This window comes from Periplaneta americana, chromosome 5 (genome assembly GCF_040183065.1).
Source record: "Periplaneta americana isolate PAMFEO1 chromosome 5, P.americana_PAMFEO1_priV1, whole genome shotgun sequence".
In the NCBI taxonomy this organism is placed as follows: domain Eukaryota; kingdom Metazoa; phylum Arthropoda; class Insecta; order Blattodea; family Blattidae; genus Periplaneta; species Periplaneta americana.
Genome location: NC_091121.1, coordinates 55,662,285 through 55,676,604, shown reverse-complemented (window position 1 = coordinate 55,676,604; position 14,320 = coordinate 55,662,285). Strand labels below are relative to the sequence as shown.

The 14,320-nt window shown below is 36.3% G+C and overlaps 2 protein-coding genes across 3 annotated transcripts in view; one reads left to right on the top strand and one right to left on the bottom strand.

The window, feature by feature from the left end:
• LOC138699638 (UDP-glycosyltransferase UGT5-like) overlaps nt 1-14,320 on the bottom strand; it is a 63,171-nt gene that overhangs the window by 25,804 nt on the left and 23,047 nt on the right. Inside the window, exon 5 of the transcript XR_011332053.1 lies at nt 4,379-4,469. The gene's annotated coding sequence lies outside the window, so the exon portion shown is untranslated. The remainder of the gene's footprint in view (nt 1-4,378; nt 4,470-14,320) is intronic.
• Nucleotides 1-14,320, top strand: part of LOC138699634 (UDP-glycosyltransferase UGT5-like) — a 28,876-nt gene that overhangs the window by 6,822 nt on the left and 7,734 nt on the right. Inside the window, exons 1-2 of one of the 2 annotated variants that reach the window (XM_069825665.1) lie at nt 4,149-4,285; nt 6,602-7,444. In XM_069825665.1, coding sequence (XP_069681766.1) covers nt 6,602-7,444 — 843 coding nt within the window. In that variant the 5' untranslated portion in view covers nt 4,149-4,285. Of the gene's footprint in view, nt 1-4,148; nt 4,286-6,601; nt 7,445-14,320 lie in introns of those variants that run through there. The other variant, XM_069825664.1, reaches the window with a different exon arrangement.

The window sequence follows — 14,320 nt, the reverse complement described above, 5'->3', positions numbered from 1 at the left end:
CAATTCGGCTGGCCTGGTCAGGTTTCACTCGTCCCATCCTGGGCCGGCCTCAAGGGTAGAGTGGGGTGGGAATAGCAGTGGTGACTTGTCTTTCTAACTAGGCCATAAATAACAAAAATTCAGCTCTTTGGCAGGCAGAGTCCCACTCGATTCTCTCCCCTTATGTCTCAGTTTATGACATAAGGAGGGTGTTCTACTATTGTACTTCGTAGTACAGTAGTGAATCTGGGCCAATGTTGTTATGTATTTTGGGAAAATATAAACAGAAACAAATGAGAGAAATAATGCTGGTGTAGTTAATTCATTGTTAGTGTCCTTTTTCGAGAAGAAATAATAGTGAAAGAAAGGAAGTTTTAAATAAAGAGAGAGACTACCGAGATACCTGCGACATCGCTGATAACACTAGTCTGCGATGAAATTCCTGCCTCCAAAGTTTTAATGTTTTTAGGGTATTTGTAGCATGCTGAAATCAAATTCAAAGCCAAAAAGTTCCTATCACATACCATTTTTTTGTTATTTTCATTTTCTTATAATATATTACGACAATTTGTAGCGTTCATTATTTAAACTGTAATACTTTAACATATGTAGGTTTAATATGTTAGGATATGAAAACTAAGTGTATTCAACATAATTGTAAGGTGTTTATATTGAAAACCAAGGACACTGGATGTTTCTTTGCAGATAGGGAGTGCAAGCACATTAGGACGTTAGGGCGAAATAACGTGCAGGTTTGTCATTACTTTTATTTGTGAAAGATATAAATGTCAGCCACTCCTTGGTGAGAGACTGAACTGAACTCGTCTAGTTTCTCTCACATTTCATTAGTCTCTGGTTCATCTGGAAACGAAACGAAATCAGTTTGAAGCTTTATTGTGGAATAGAATGTTGAAAGTTTTTAGTTCAGTAAGAAAGTATTTACCATGTTGCACCGAGGATGTCTAAATAATCCAGATCACTTTTGTTGTATAACTTATGTAGGATATACACATTGCCTAAGCAGAGGTGAAATATTACAGATTTTGTGGATAAAGTCATACCATGCCTATTTTGAAATCAAATTTGGAGACCAAAGTAAAGCTTGGGCACCACACAAAGTATGTAGAGTATGCACTGAAGAACTTCGTCATTTGATCAATTGGAGAAGACCGTTGCTATCTTTTGGAGTATCTGTGGTTTGGAGAGAGCAGTCGAACCATAATAATGACTGCTACTTCTGTTCGTGTGATGTGAAGAAGTACGATTCTAAATATAAAAATCAAATCGTGTATTCAGTTGTTCGGTCAGCCATTTTACCTGTGCCTAATGTACCAATCCCTGTACGACCAGAAAATCTTAAACAAACATCATTCTATTGGTACTGACAACGTGAAATAGGTTTTAAATACTTTTTCTCCGAAGATGATAATCTTGTATATTGCAGTAATGTGAAAGAATTTATGCTAAAACTTGGACTTCCAAACTATGACCTAAGTGAAAGGAGACTGTTTATTGATGCTTCCAAGCGAAGTTTAAAGAATTTCTCCCTTCATAAAGGAAACATTTTTGCTTCAGTGCCCATTGCCTATTCAGTGATCCTCAAAAAATCATACACAAATTTGCAATTGCTGTTATTGCGACTAGACTATAGGAACACAAATGGCAAGTTTGTGGTGATTTCAAAGATCTTACTATCTTGCTGGGTCAACAATCTGGTTTTACCAAATTTCCATGCATTCTTTGCCTGTGGGATAGCAGGGCACGAGTTGGTCACTGGACTATGAAAGACTGGCCACCTCGACAAAATTTGGAAGTCGGTTGTAAGAATGTTGTGTGCCAAAGCCTTGTGAGTTCTTCTAAAGTTGTGCTGCCATCTCTCCACATCAAGCTTGGCTTAATGAAACAGCTTGTGAAAGCTTTAAATAAGGAAGGAGGCTGTTTTAAGTATATGTGTGAGAAATTTCCACTACTATGTGAAGCAAATTGAAAGAAGATATATATTTAATGGTCCTGACATAAGAAAACATGCATTTAAAAACAGTATGGAAGAAAAGGAGAAATCAGCATGGACGTTGTTTTGTGAAGTTGTTTTAAAATTTTTTGGCAACAAGGAACCCAATTACCGAAACATAGTGGCTAACATGCTTGAAGCATACAAGGAATTTGGTTGTAACTTGAGTATCAAAATTGTCTGTTTTCTCAGCTAGATTATTTCGCCGAAAATCTAGGATTTTTCAGCTAAGAGTAAGTGAACGATTTCACAAGAATATGCAGGAGTTCGAAAGAAGGTACCAGGGATGCGGGAGCATCAGTATACTTGGTGATTATTGTTCGATGTTAAAGCGTGAAATACCTGAAGAGAAACATATAAGAAAGAGGAACAGGAGGACTTTCTCAACTAAGAAGCAAGTGGTGTAATTTTTGTGTGATACATTGTGCTAATTTATACATCCAATAGTAAAGTAAACAAGACAAAACAAAGCAAAAACACTCTAATGACATGTATGAACAACCATACACATAATTTCAGCAAGTTGTGTCTTTTAAATATTGTTTTTGAATTTGAAATAAAAAAGTGAAATGAAAAAGTTTGTGATGAAATTCACGTATTTATAAAATACATTTAAAGTGATTTTGCAAACAAACCTGACGTGATAGAAGCAAACGGATTGAAAATTCGGATTCAGCACATCGACATTATATAAAATCACATTACTTAGTTTAGGCAACAAACACAAAGTTGAAATTCGCAGGCTAGTGTAATTTTTCTGACATATAAACTTAAAACGCGAGTTTCTATTGCATCCTGGTATAGGCAACATAAATGGTTATGTGGTAATGTGATGCAAAATAAACTTCTCTTGGCCTTGTTTGTTGCTGTCAAAGGAAAAAAATAAAAAGAAAAGAAAGAAAGGAAGGGGAATTTCAACACATAATATGGGATGCTTCATCACACTGAAACAATCACTGAAACTCAGAGCATAACAGCTTATTTGGTGAGTGAAATTATTATCTTTCATTGATAGTAATAAGAATAGACTAATAATAGTAATAATAGTAATACAGCAATAATGAAATTAATAATATAATAACAATAATAATTAATATCATAAACAAACATTTCCTATCGGAGGCACTTAAACTAGTTGCATCTGGCCTCACCGAGGATTTCGATCACCGGCCACTACTGATTCACATATGTAATTATCAGCAAAGTGGATTATGATGACTTCATATTATTTGACTTCACACTCGGGACACGCTCATCTTATCTGGCATGGCATAAACATACTATTCTTATAACATTAGACTGCCATTATGTCAGTCTCTAAAACTCTCCGTATGGTGCCCGGGGGGGGGGGGGGGAGGTTTATGTTTTTGAACTGCCATTATTCTCCTGTTCCTTGATCTATATTTCGCTCCAGTAGAGGACGTAGTAATAATAATAATAATAATAATAATAATAATAATAATAATAATAATAATAATCATAATAAATCAACAGTAGGGCTATGGAGAATGTCGATCTACATGTTATGGTGCATGATCCCGTACAACCAGATAGACAAGACAAAACTAGGAATACTATCCATCAGCTAGGAGGAAACCCGTGAAAGAATGTGCCGATTATTAACAGCATTTGAGCACATTTTGTATATATCATGACTGCGAATATCTACAATCTTTAGCTATGTTGTTCTGTACATTCCTCCAAAAGTGTCACAGCCTTCCTTGCTGCTAGGAGAGCGACATTAATACAGAATGACTTGCGCACGACACTGATGAAATGTTTGAACTCATGAGAATAAAATTAATAAAATTAAAATATCCAATTTGTACTGCATATGCGTCGGCGGTCTAGCGGTTACTGTGCTGGTCCTGAATAAGCGATTCGCGGGTTCAAACCCGGACGAGAATAGTAAAATCTTTATCGTGGCTTTCTCTGGGAGGAAAATAAAGCTCAGAGACCCGTGTTATAGGTTTACAGCACATAGAAAAATGCTGTATTTGATAGAGAGTTCCAAAAAGAATTTAGGAGTATTATCCTTTTGTAACCCATGTTAAATTTCGACGATGAATAACCTCTGCGTTAAAATAACCACGACCATCACAATTTTTTCCAGGCGGCCAACACAATGTGGCGCGGGATTCTTCGGTTTTTGTACCGTGTCAAAAAAATAGAGATATCTAAAGTTTCGGAGCTTCTTATCTACTCTCTCATCAGGGACGGCGGGGAGAGGGGACCCTTTCTGTCGGATTCGTTGCCAGGAGCTATTCCCCTGGACTGATCACCACGCTGAACATCGTGAGTTTCAAATCGTACTGAATACACTGTAATAAAAACAGCGACGTATAGGTTGTTGCTATAGAAATAGATGCTTAAATGTCATGTACTTACTTCCTGTGAGGCACATGAGTACATTGAGTCCGCTGTGATTTTCAATAGATGATGGTGCAGCAAGCCTCGAGTCTAACTCCCCACTGTAGTCCTAAGGAAAAGAAGATCTAAGTAAATAAATAGAAAAGCACTTAACAAGCTGTATGTATAATAAGGCTTGCCTACCTCTGTATTTCTGGTGCCTTGGGAATCCTGCAAGGGCTGTTGCCACTAGACCTCCACATTGTGGAAGACATTAGACTAGGTGTATACAGGATAACTATGGTGGGCAATTGAAGAGAAGGCCACCGAAATATATAGTAGGATTTTGTGCCATAAAAACCGCCATGAGAAAAATTCTGTACTTGATATGCCATTTCATTATACAGCACCCTCGGTTATTTATTTATTTTTTTTCGGAATTGTGAATTATATTTCGGGATTATGTAAGATTCTTTAAGGCTTTGGATTATTTTTATAAGAATTTATGTATAATAATAATAATAATAATAATAATAATAATAATAATAATAATAATAATAATAATAATAAGAAGAAGAAGAAGAAGAAGAAGAAGAAGAAGAAGAACAAGAACAACAAGAAGAATGTATTGCTATAACAAAGATATATATTTTTTTTACATAAAAATCACTCTAGCACTCCCAAAAAAAGAATACATTCTCATGCTCAGGAGGCACTTCTAAGTAGGCCTACATATTTCAGCAATCCTTAAAATTGAGATCGTAGAACGATCAGATTGAACAAATAACCCACAAATTTATATTTTCTGAGACCATCTGATCTTTTTCACAGAAGGAACTTATATGGACGGACAATCAGGGACTGAGGTGTGTAGTTTAACACCAAAACAAACATCTCTGTTAGCTTAGGCAGATAGTCTACATTTTTTGAGGTAGATGTATTTCCAATTTTCTATGAAAGGAGTAATTACTCGATTCTCACATAGCAAGGCTTGTTTCCCAATTCCCATCAGGTCAACTCTAAACCTGCATGGGAATGCATTAAGACCCTCGAAGCTCTATCCCTACGGGATCACGTGAAACTCCATTGGGTACCAGGACATTGTGACATTGACGGTAACGAATATGCAGCTACACTGGTAAAGAAGGACACTGGAAACGTCTTCACTGGACCAGAATCAACTTTCGGGATCAGCAAGACCTCAGCTAGAATCCCAATATATCAGTGGACCAGGAAGCAATAACAGAAACGGTGTCATAACTTTTACCAAAACTCTTATTAAAGGATCTGACAGCATTGACAAAACCCTAATCCACGCAGAAAGAGGGCAAATTACGAGAGTGATTGGAATAATTACTGAACATGGTCCGTTCAGGAAACATCTTCGGAACAAAGAACTTTTTCGTGGCAATCCCACGTTTCGTCTCTGAGGATAATCCTAAGGGACAGCCACGCACATACACTACTTCTAAAGAGTGAAGATCTGAAAAGACGAAGAGTCACTCTTCTAGAGGGACTTAATAGCTTCGGAGACGAGTCTACTAATCTTGTACGTAAAGTTCTTAATAGAGCTTAATGTACAAGAGTAGGATTTGCGAGAACACAAAAAGTCATTTTCGGCTGAAGTGCCTTGGTATATAACATGACGTAACTATACCAAAAGTTAGTTTTGAGTAAATGCAACATAAACATTTCAAAGTCGTATGAAAATTCAGGACTGCCAAGTACCAGTACGAGTCCTGCAGACTTTACACTTGAACTTGGAGATACTATAGTTCTATGGTTTGATAGAGGATAAACTAAAGATTACAAAACTGTCTGCAACCCAAATTAAATTTTTGCGAGTTAGTACGACAGGATTATTCTTGGGGTGCAATATATCATCTTCACATTGAAATGCAATATCAAAACTTAGGTAAATAAAATATCTTACTAGATCTAACATTTTGTCTTCTAATATTATTCTTCATCTAATTTTTTAAATTCCATATAATGTTATGACATAATCTTTGTTTAGATATTATTCTATTTATGTTTTTATTCTTTAGCCTACAGTTCAAGTTTACATATTAGCAATTTTACACGTTTCACATGTTCAAGTCAACAGCACAGCTGTATTTTACTGGTTTTATAATTTTTTAATTTTCCATAGAATGTCCTCACATAACCATTGCTTGTATATTATTCTATAGAGCTTTTAATTCTTTATGGTTCAGGTTTAGCTACTTATTAGCAATAATTTCACATGTTTCCGATTTTCAGATGTTCAAGTCGACGACACAAGTGTGTTTACTGGTCCTGACATCTCTGTTGCTGGTGCTACAGAGTGTCTCTTCAGCCAGATTCCTCGTCATATATCACAGCAAGGTCAGGAGCCGCTTCTCCATGGTAGAGCCGTATATGAAAGCCCTTGTCAGCAGGGGACACCAGGTCGTGGTTGTGGGCTACTATCCACAGAAGCAGCCAATACCGAACTATACAGACATCATATTGGAGGAAGTTGCAGATGGCTTGAACCCAGGACCAGGTCTGTCCATAGACAATGCGTTAAAATCATTCAACCCTGTGATGAACGTTGTAAGAGTCGCAGAATTTGGGGCTCAAAGTTGTCGCACAGTGCTCTCAAATCCGGAATTCATAAAACTAATTAAATCCAATCAGAAATTTGATGCAGTTATCTACGATCTTCTCCACACAGACTGCTTCTTACCACTGTCAACGAAGTATGGAGCAGTGTCTATAGGTGTCAGCCCAACTGTGCTGATGCCATGGGCAAATGATCCAATGGGGAATCCAGACAATCCATCCTATATCCCAAATCTCTTCATTCCATATTCAGATCAGATGAATTTCATTGCACGGACTGTGAACTCTGTGACAATGGTACTGTTCAAAGTGATTTACTACTTCAAGTCATATCGTCCATCACAGGAGCTTGTACGACAGCATTTCGGTCAAGACGTGCCTGAGTTAAGCGTCCTGGCCCGCAACATGAGCCTGGTGTTGGTCAATAGCCATTTCAGCTTGAATTCACCCAGACCTCTAGTGCCGGCTGTAGTGGAAGTTGGTGGGTTGCACATTCCTCCTCCTCAACAGCTGCCAAAGGTGAGGCTATGATTTAGGGTTATTATCTAGCCATATAGAATCCATTAAGTAGGTACTAAAATTTAAATTTTGAAGTAATGCTACTACTTTCTCCTGCAGATACACTTTCTTATGTAGAAGAGAGGTGTTCACAGTAATATCTTCTTTTATTTTTATGACATTGCCAAAATTATATTGTGTCCCAGCGCATCTGTTAGCCAATCAGTGGCAGGTCTCTCCCCCACTACCATTGCTGCTTACAACCACGAACTCATAGCTCTTCTCTGGATTAAATATTATGTATTATGTTATAATAATATTTGGTACTCACCCTCCTTACAGAAGCTGCTGAAAGTGTCACCCATCTTGTGTTATAGCCTACATAATTCACATTGCATCATCACAGAACGTTTGTCATGAAATCTAAGCTATTTACTAAATTTAATGTTCTTTTTCTGCATGGAAGTTTTTCTTTGTTTTGACACATGATTTTTTTTCTATAGTCCTATGTATGTTTTCGAAATGTGTACACATTCCTGCACCGAATATATAACCATTACAAAACATGACACAAAAAACAGCACTTATTCTTAGCTGAGTCACTGTGTGTCTTTTATGCTGGCTGTCAAGAACAAACTTGACTGGCAGCCGATTTTGGCGGATGGGGATTCACCATGCATGCAGCTTTCACGTGATGATCTCTATCACTGCCTCTCACGTACACAAAAGAACTAACGTCTAAAAGATAACATAAACGTCAGGAGTGATAAAATAAACTAAGCATTTGGAAATTCACTAGCCATGCAGATAAGGGGAGATGAGCTCGTGGGAATAGTCAAATTGGTATCTTTTGTGGTTAATCATAAAACAGGAATGTCCAATTTTGAAAACGAATATTAGGAAGAGGAATCGTGTGATAACGTTACAACAAAGGTAAACTTTAGAAGTAAATTTCGTGTCTACTCAATTCCGTGTAGAAAAACTATACTAAATTTAGTGGAAAAGTTTAATGAAACAGGTTCTGTGATGTAAATTATGAATCATGAAAATGGGAAACACTTCCAGCAGCGAGTATTGTGAGTAAGCCTACTGAATGTTATTAATACACAGTACCTGTAGTAAGTTTTAATCTGTTGAAGCTCTATGAGATTGTGGGTACAAGCAGCAGCAGTACCGGTAGTAGTGAACCAGTTGCTGGTCAGCTGACAGAAACAACGAGAACTCACTGTATATTGGCAACATGCTACCATAACAAATGCAAAAAAAAAGAACATAATTACCTAAGCTGCATTACACTAACCTAAGTTCCCTACATAAGCTATCCTATTATTACCTATGTCTACCCACCATTCTATTCTATTTACCAAAGCAGTCCTGCTTAGCTTAATTTACACTATTTATCTAGTTTGTCCTAATTATTGTTTTCTACCTATACTCAGTGGCGTATACTGGTTTAAGGGCCTGTGCTACCACTGAACCTATTATTACACAAAATATATTGTAAAATCCCTATAATAAAATTCCTTACCTATTTATATGTGAATTCCAGACGTCTTGATTGGGACGAAAATACTTTGATGACTTCGTCATTGCAATTACAGTTGGGCCGCTTGCGAAGTTTCTGTAGAAATGACTTTTCAATGGACATCAGTGCCAAGCCGGATAAACGTTCTTATGTATGAGTTGATCTACAGTAGGATTTTATTCTCTTCAACGCAGAAAATGTTCTTTCTACTGATGCTGACGTAGCTGGTATTGTCACAATTAATGTTGCCAATTTAAGGACTTCAGGAATAACTTGGTTCAACTGGTTTTCATATATGGCAGATAATATTTCATGGATAGGTTTGTTCGAAAAATCAAAGACCTCTGCTGAATATATTACACTTAATTCATTTTTCAAACGTACTTGATCAAAGTGACTGTTATAGGACTGAAATAATTTGTTTAGTGCCTCATTCGGGAAGTTTTCTCTATAAGCAGAAAATTTTTGAGAATCTAGAAGATATGTGAACTGAAGCTTTCCATAATCAGAAAATCTGTCAGTAATTTCCATGTGCATACGATCTAGTATGCCGTAGTACAGCTGCCTGTATTTCAATTCATCATCTCCTTTTCTTCGCTTTAATGGTGGTTCCATTGTATTGGCTGAAGAATTTTCATTTTCCATATTACTCCATATGGACGGAAACTCTCTACGTATGAACTCGAATATAGTATTTTTTAACTTTGATACCTCTTGCAAGCAGCATGCTATGTCTAGACTTTTTGTCCGAAGAATATTGTAGAGCACATCTGTATGTGCGAACACTCTAGCATTGACTTCAAGAAGAAATATATTCTGAAACTGTGTGAAAAAAATACAAATATCCTTGAGCCTGCACAATTACATCATCATCCCAGTTTTCTTCAGAGTCATTACAAATGATATTTTCAAAGAAAGCAGTCAGTTGTTCTCTGTATTACTTTACTGTATTTACAAGCCGAGATGTAAAATTGCATCTAGTTGGTGCTACTTTTGGGAGTTTCTTTTTCATAAATTCTTGAGTTTTTCTGATCTTTTAGGAGATGATGAGAAAAATGCAGCTAAACCCGACAGTGTTTTGAAAAAAATTAGGCATTCTGGAATGGATGAAGTAGTTTGTTGCAAAACGAAATTGAGATCATGGCTATAACAATGGACAAATAGTGCTTGAGGATACTTTTCTTGAACTTTTGTTTTTAAGCCATTAATATTTCCCGCCATAACTGAAGCACCATCGTATGTCTGTGCAATTAACTTATTGCCGACATTGTATTCTGCTATAACACCTTCCACATGCTGAAACAAAGCAGCAGCAGTTTTGCCCGAACTGACATTTGTGAATCCTATAAACCGTTCTTGAACATTGGCAGTACTATCGACGTATCTTAAAACAGTGGACAATTGACTCTGATTAGAGCAGTCACTTGTTTCATCAACAACAATGGCCGCAAAAGGTGCTTCTTCTATTTCAGATTTTATGTTCTTTATCATAACCCCACTTATAGCAAATATTAAGTCATTATGAATTGCGGGAGAAGTACCACGAAATACTGTTGAACTCTCAAGATGATTGGCCAGTAAATGGTCAAATTCACTTAAGGAACTTAAATATTCAATATAATTTCCTCTATTGTCTGATTCCACACTCTCATTATGATCCCGAAAAGCCAATTCTTGTTTTCCTAGAAAGCAGACTGCGTTAATAAGATGCAGTAAAATCCCCTGCTTTTTTTTCCACAGGATCATTGTGTTGGTTGATATGTAGAGCTTTTTGCTTATCTAGCTGTAAATCAATTCTTGTCTTCCCAAAGTTTGCAAAGTTCATGCTACTACAAATATGAGCTTTTGATTTGTCGTGTTTTAGGACTGCCGTTCGAAGGGAGTTGATATTAGAAAACCCTCTTTTGACCACACATTAGTTTCGCGGCTAAATAACAAACATGGCCAGCAAAATAGTTTAGACAGTTTAGAACTACTACACAACCAATTCCACTTACCATATGATGTTGAAGTGAAATGGCGTGTGTACTCACGCTGTTTTTCTTTTACGTCCATGGACAAATTTAACTCAGGAGTTGGTCTTTCCATTTTCACAATTTCAACTTCCTCGTTGTATGTACGACGGTTAAAAGGCACTTTTAATAAACCTTCTATTACACAGTCATTTTCAACACAAACCTCTCCAGAAATTTGTTCTGCCATATTTTTCACAATATCACTTAATTGGGAAATTAAAAACTTAATAATTCACAATTGATATAACTCTTAGACACTCGAACAAATCACAAATTTAAAATACTGCACTGCAAGAACACAATTACATTCATGAGCTAGCGTGCTATGCGTATTGTTGCTTCGCACCTGCGAAGAAACCGATCACGAGAGCGGCAACTCACCCGGCCTTACACTGCACGATGGAAACAGAAGAGAGCAGGGGGATGGGCAGTTGTGCGACCGGACAGTGTGCGCGGTACGGTCACAGGCTACCTCACGTAGCAAGCGGTTTCTCCAGTGATGCCGCCTTGACAACTTGTTTCTTTTCGAGAGCAGAGAGTGCATATAAATCTAACAATTACTTTAATTTTAATTACTGTGGTAAAACTAATAATACAAAATTATTACATTATGTTATATTATAAACTTTTTCTTTTGTAATTTCCTTGGGCTACCGCCGGTAGCCCCGGTAGTCCGCAAAATACGCCCCTGCCTATACTACCTGAGCTACTCTTTTCTACCAGCTGAACATATCTACCTAATAAAATAATAAATTAAACGAACCTAACTTAACATTCCTCACCTAAACTACATTTATAATCACATATACTAGGCTAGATTCGGATGAAAAATGTTTTGGCTTGGTTTTGTGTTGATTTTAGTTTTTCTCTTTGCTAACTTAATAGCTATTTCAGTCCCATTTTCCCCACACTGGGCTGAGATTCATTGGAAAACTATGTTTTCGTTTATATCTTAAATTGGTTTTATTATACAGAAGATTCCTTTATTCTGTTATTTAGAGAATATAATTAAACCTAGATTGCAATTTTATAGTTTAAAAGAGAAAAAAATGTTTTCGCATTTGTATAACCAAACAAATCTTGGAATAAGTATCCCTTCCACGTCCAGTAAACCAATTATTAAATCCTAAGTCCTCTTAACTTACTAAAAAAAATCAAGAATCCAAATTCTGATAAATGGAATTTATGTGGAAACTAATTTACAGTACAGATCCAAAGTAATCATACTGGTATTGATACAAGAAGTAATAAAACTTAAATAAAGTCTAGAAATACGGTATCACGAAAGAAGAACATTTTACTTGTCTAGTGGCGGTGACGCAATCAAATCACCCTGCAGACTTGGAGGTGGTCACCCCACACACAAAGTTAGCCTTACGGAGTGCTCGTGATGCAGTCAAAGTGGGGGGGAAAAAAAAAGAAAAAAAAAAACACCGAACAGTCTAAAGTAATTAGGCACATTAATCTGAAAAGAACAAACAGAAATCGAACTAGGTAGAAACGGTACGCATTTTGGAACATCTCATTATTGTAACCTGGAATGTACGCGTGATAACCAGAAAAGAAAAAGGAAACATACTAAGATAAATAAAAATAAACTTGTTTTCATAACAGAAAGTAAGAAATAACTTAAAGGTACCCAAGACATATTAAAAAAAATTCATAGATATGTAGCACTGTCCAAGAAGGTCAAGCTGGAGTAGCCATATTACTCAACGGAAAATAGAAAAGATGAAGTTAAGTTATAGCTGGATTAACGAGATGATACTAATAACAATAGATTTATTTTTCGCCTAATGGGGACTGAACTTAAGATATTTTCTGCCTAAAAACGCATTCCTTTCAAGTATGAACCTGCGAATCCTCGACCTAATACCTAGCACAGTGACCAATAAGAAAGATTTAAATGAGAATATGAAAAGCTTTATAAATTGTACGGAACAGAATCAGCTCATCAATGATCTGATCAATGATTTTCTGCCATGCCCCTGATTTTCATAATAAGACACCTAACCACAAAAGGAATACTGAAACTGATTAATTTTATAACTTCTTTACTGTGTTAACAATAGAAAATTATCTGGCTGACTACTTTCGAAATGGTATTCTTCATTGTCCGAAGCCTAAGAATACCACTTCGAAACTGATCAGCCAGATAATTTTCTAATATTACACAGTGAAGAAGCAAGGAAAACTTACAAAGATTCATTAATAAAAACAAAAAAACAGAGAAATGCTATTTTCATTGAATCATCCAACAACAAATGTAGAGCTGCATGGAACTTGATAAAGACAGAATGTAACAAAGGTGTCAAAAATCAAAATATACCAATTGAACCCAATGAAATGAACAGGTATTTTCTTGAATCTGTGGAGCATATCATTTCAGAGATCAGTTCTTCACATATAACAGCAGAAGTTCTTCTAACAAGCACACCTGTGCAAGTGCCAGAGATAGGTTTCAAATGGCAGTATACGTCATGTGAGGATATAGTTAATATTGTGAACAAAATGAAAGCATCAAACAGCAAAGATATTTATGGAATATCCAATAATTTCCTGAAGCAAGTGATTAATTATATCGTATATCCATTGACAGTGTGCATCAACGATTGTCTGGAAATGGGGATATTTCCAAATAGTCAAAAATACTCGAGGATTTGCCCAATATACAAGAAAGGTGAGAAAGAGAATCCAAGTAGTTATAGGCCGGTATCTATTATTCCTATTTTCGGAAAAGTGTTAGAATGTGTAATGAAGACTCAATTGGCAAACTATTTTGAAGGAAATGACTTATTGTGTCATACGCAGTTTGGTTTTCGTAAAGGTAGAACAACAGTTGATGCTATCTTATCACTGCTGGAATCAGCATACAATGGTTTTGAAGATAAAATGTACTCTGAGATCACGTTATGCGACCTAACAAAAGCTTTTGACTGCGTTTCACATGACATTTTAAGACTTAAGCTACAATACTATGGTATAAATGGAAGGGAGTTGGATCTCCTCTCATCATATCTGTCTGGCAGAAAACAAATAGTAGAAATTCAAGGGATCAGGTCTTTTGAAGGAGAAGTGCAACATGGTGTCCCACAGGGTTCCATCTTAGGACCTTTCTTATTCCTAATTATTGTAAATGATTTAAGTTATAACACTATGGCCAAATCAACATTATATGCAGATGACACTTCTTTTATAACAGGTTCGACTAGTGCAGCAGAACTGCGTCAGCTAACCTCAAATACAGTTTTGGAAGCAGCAGAATGGTTCAGAGCAAATAAGTTAATTTTAAACGAGGAGAAGACTCAAAAATTAATTTTGTCATTGAAAAAAGAAGAAGGGTCTGAAGAAAAGGCA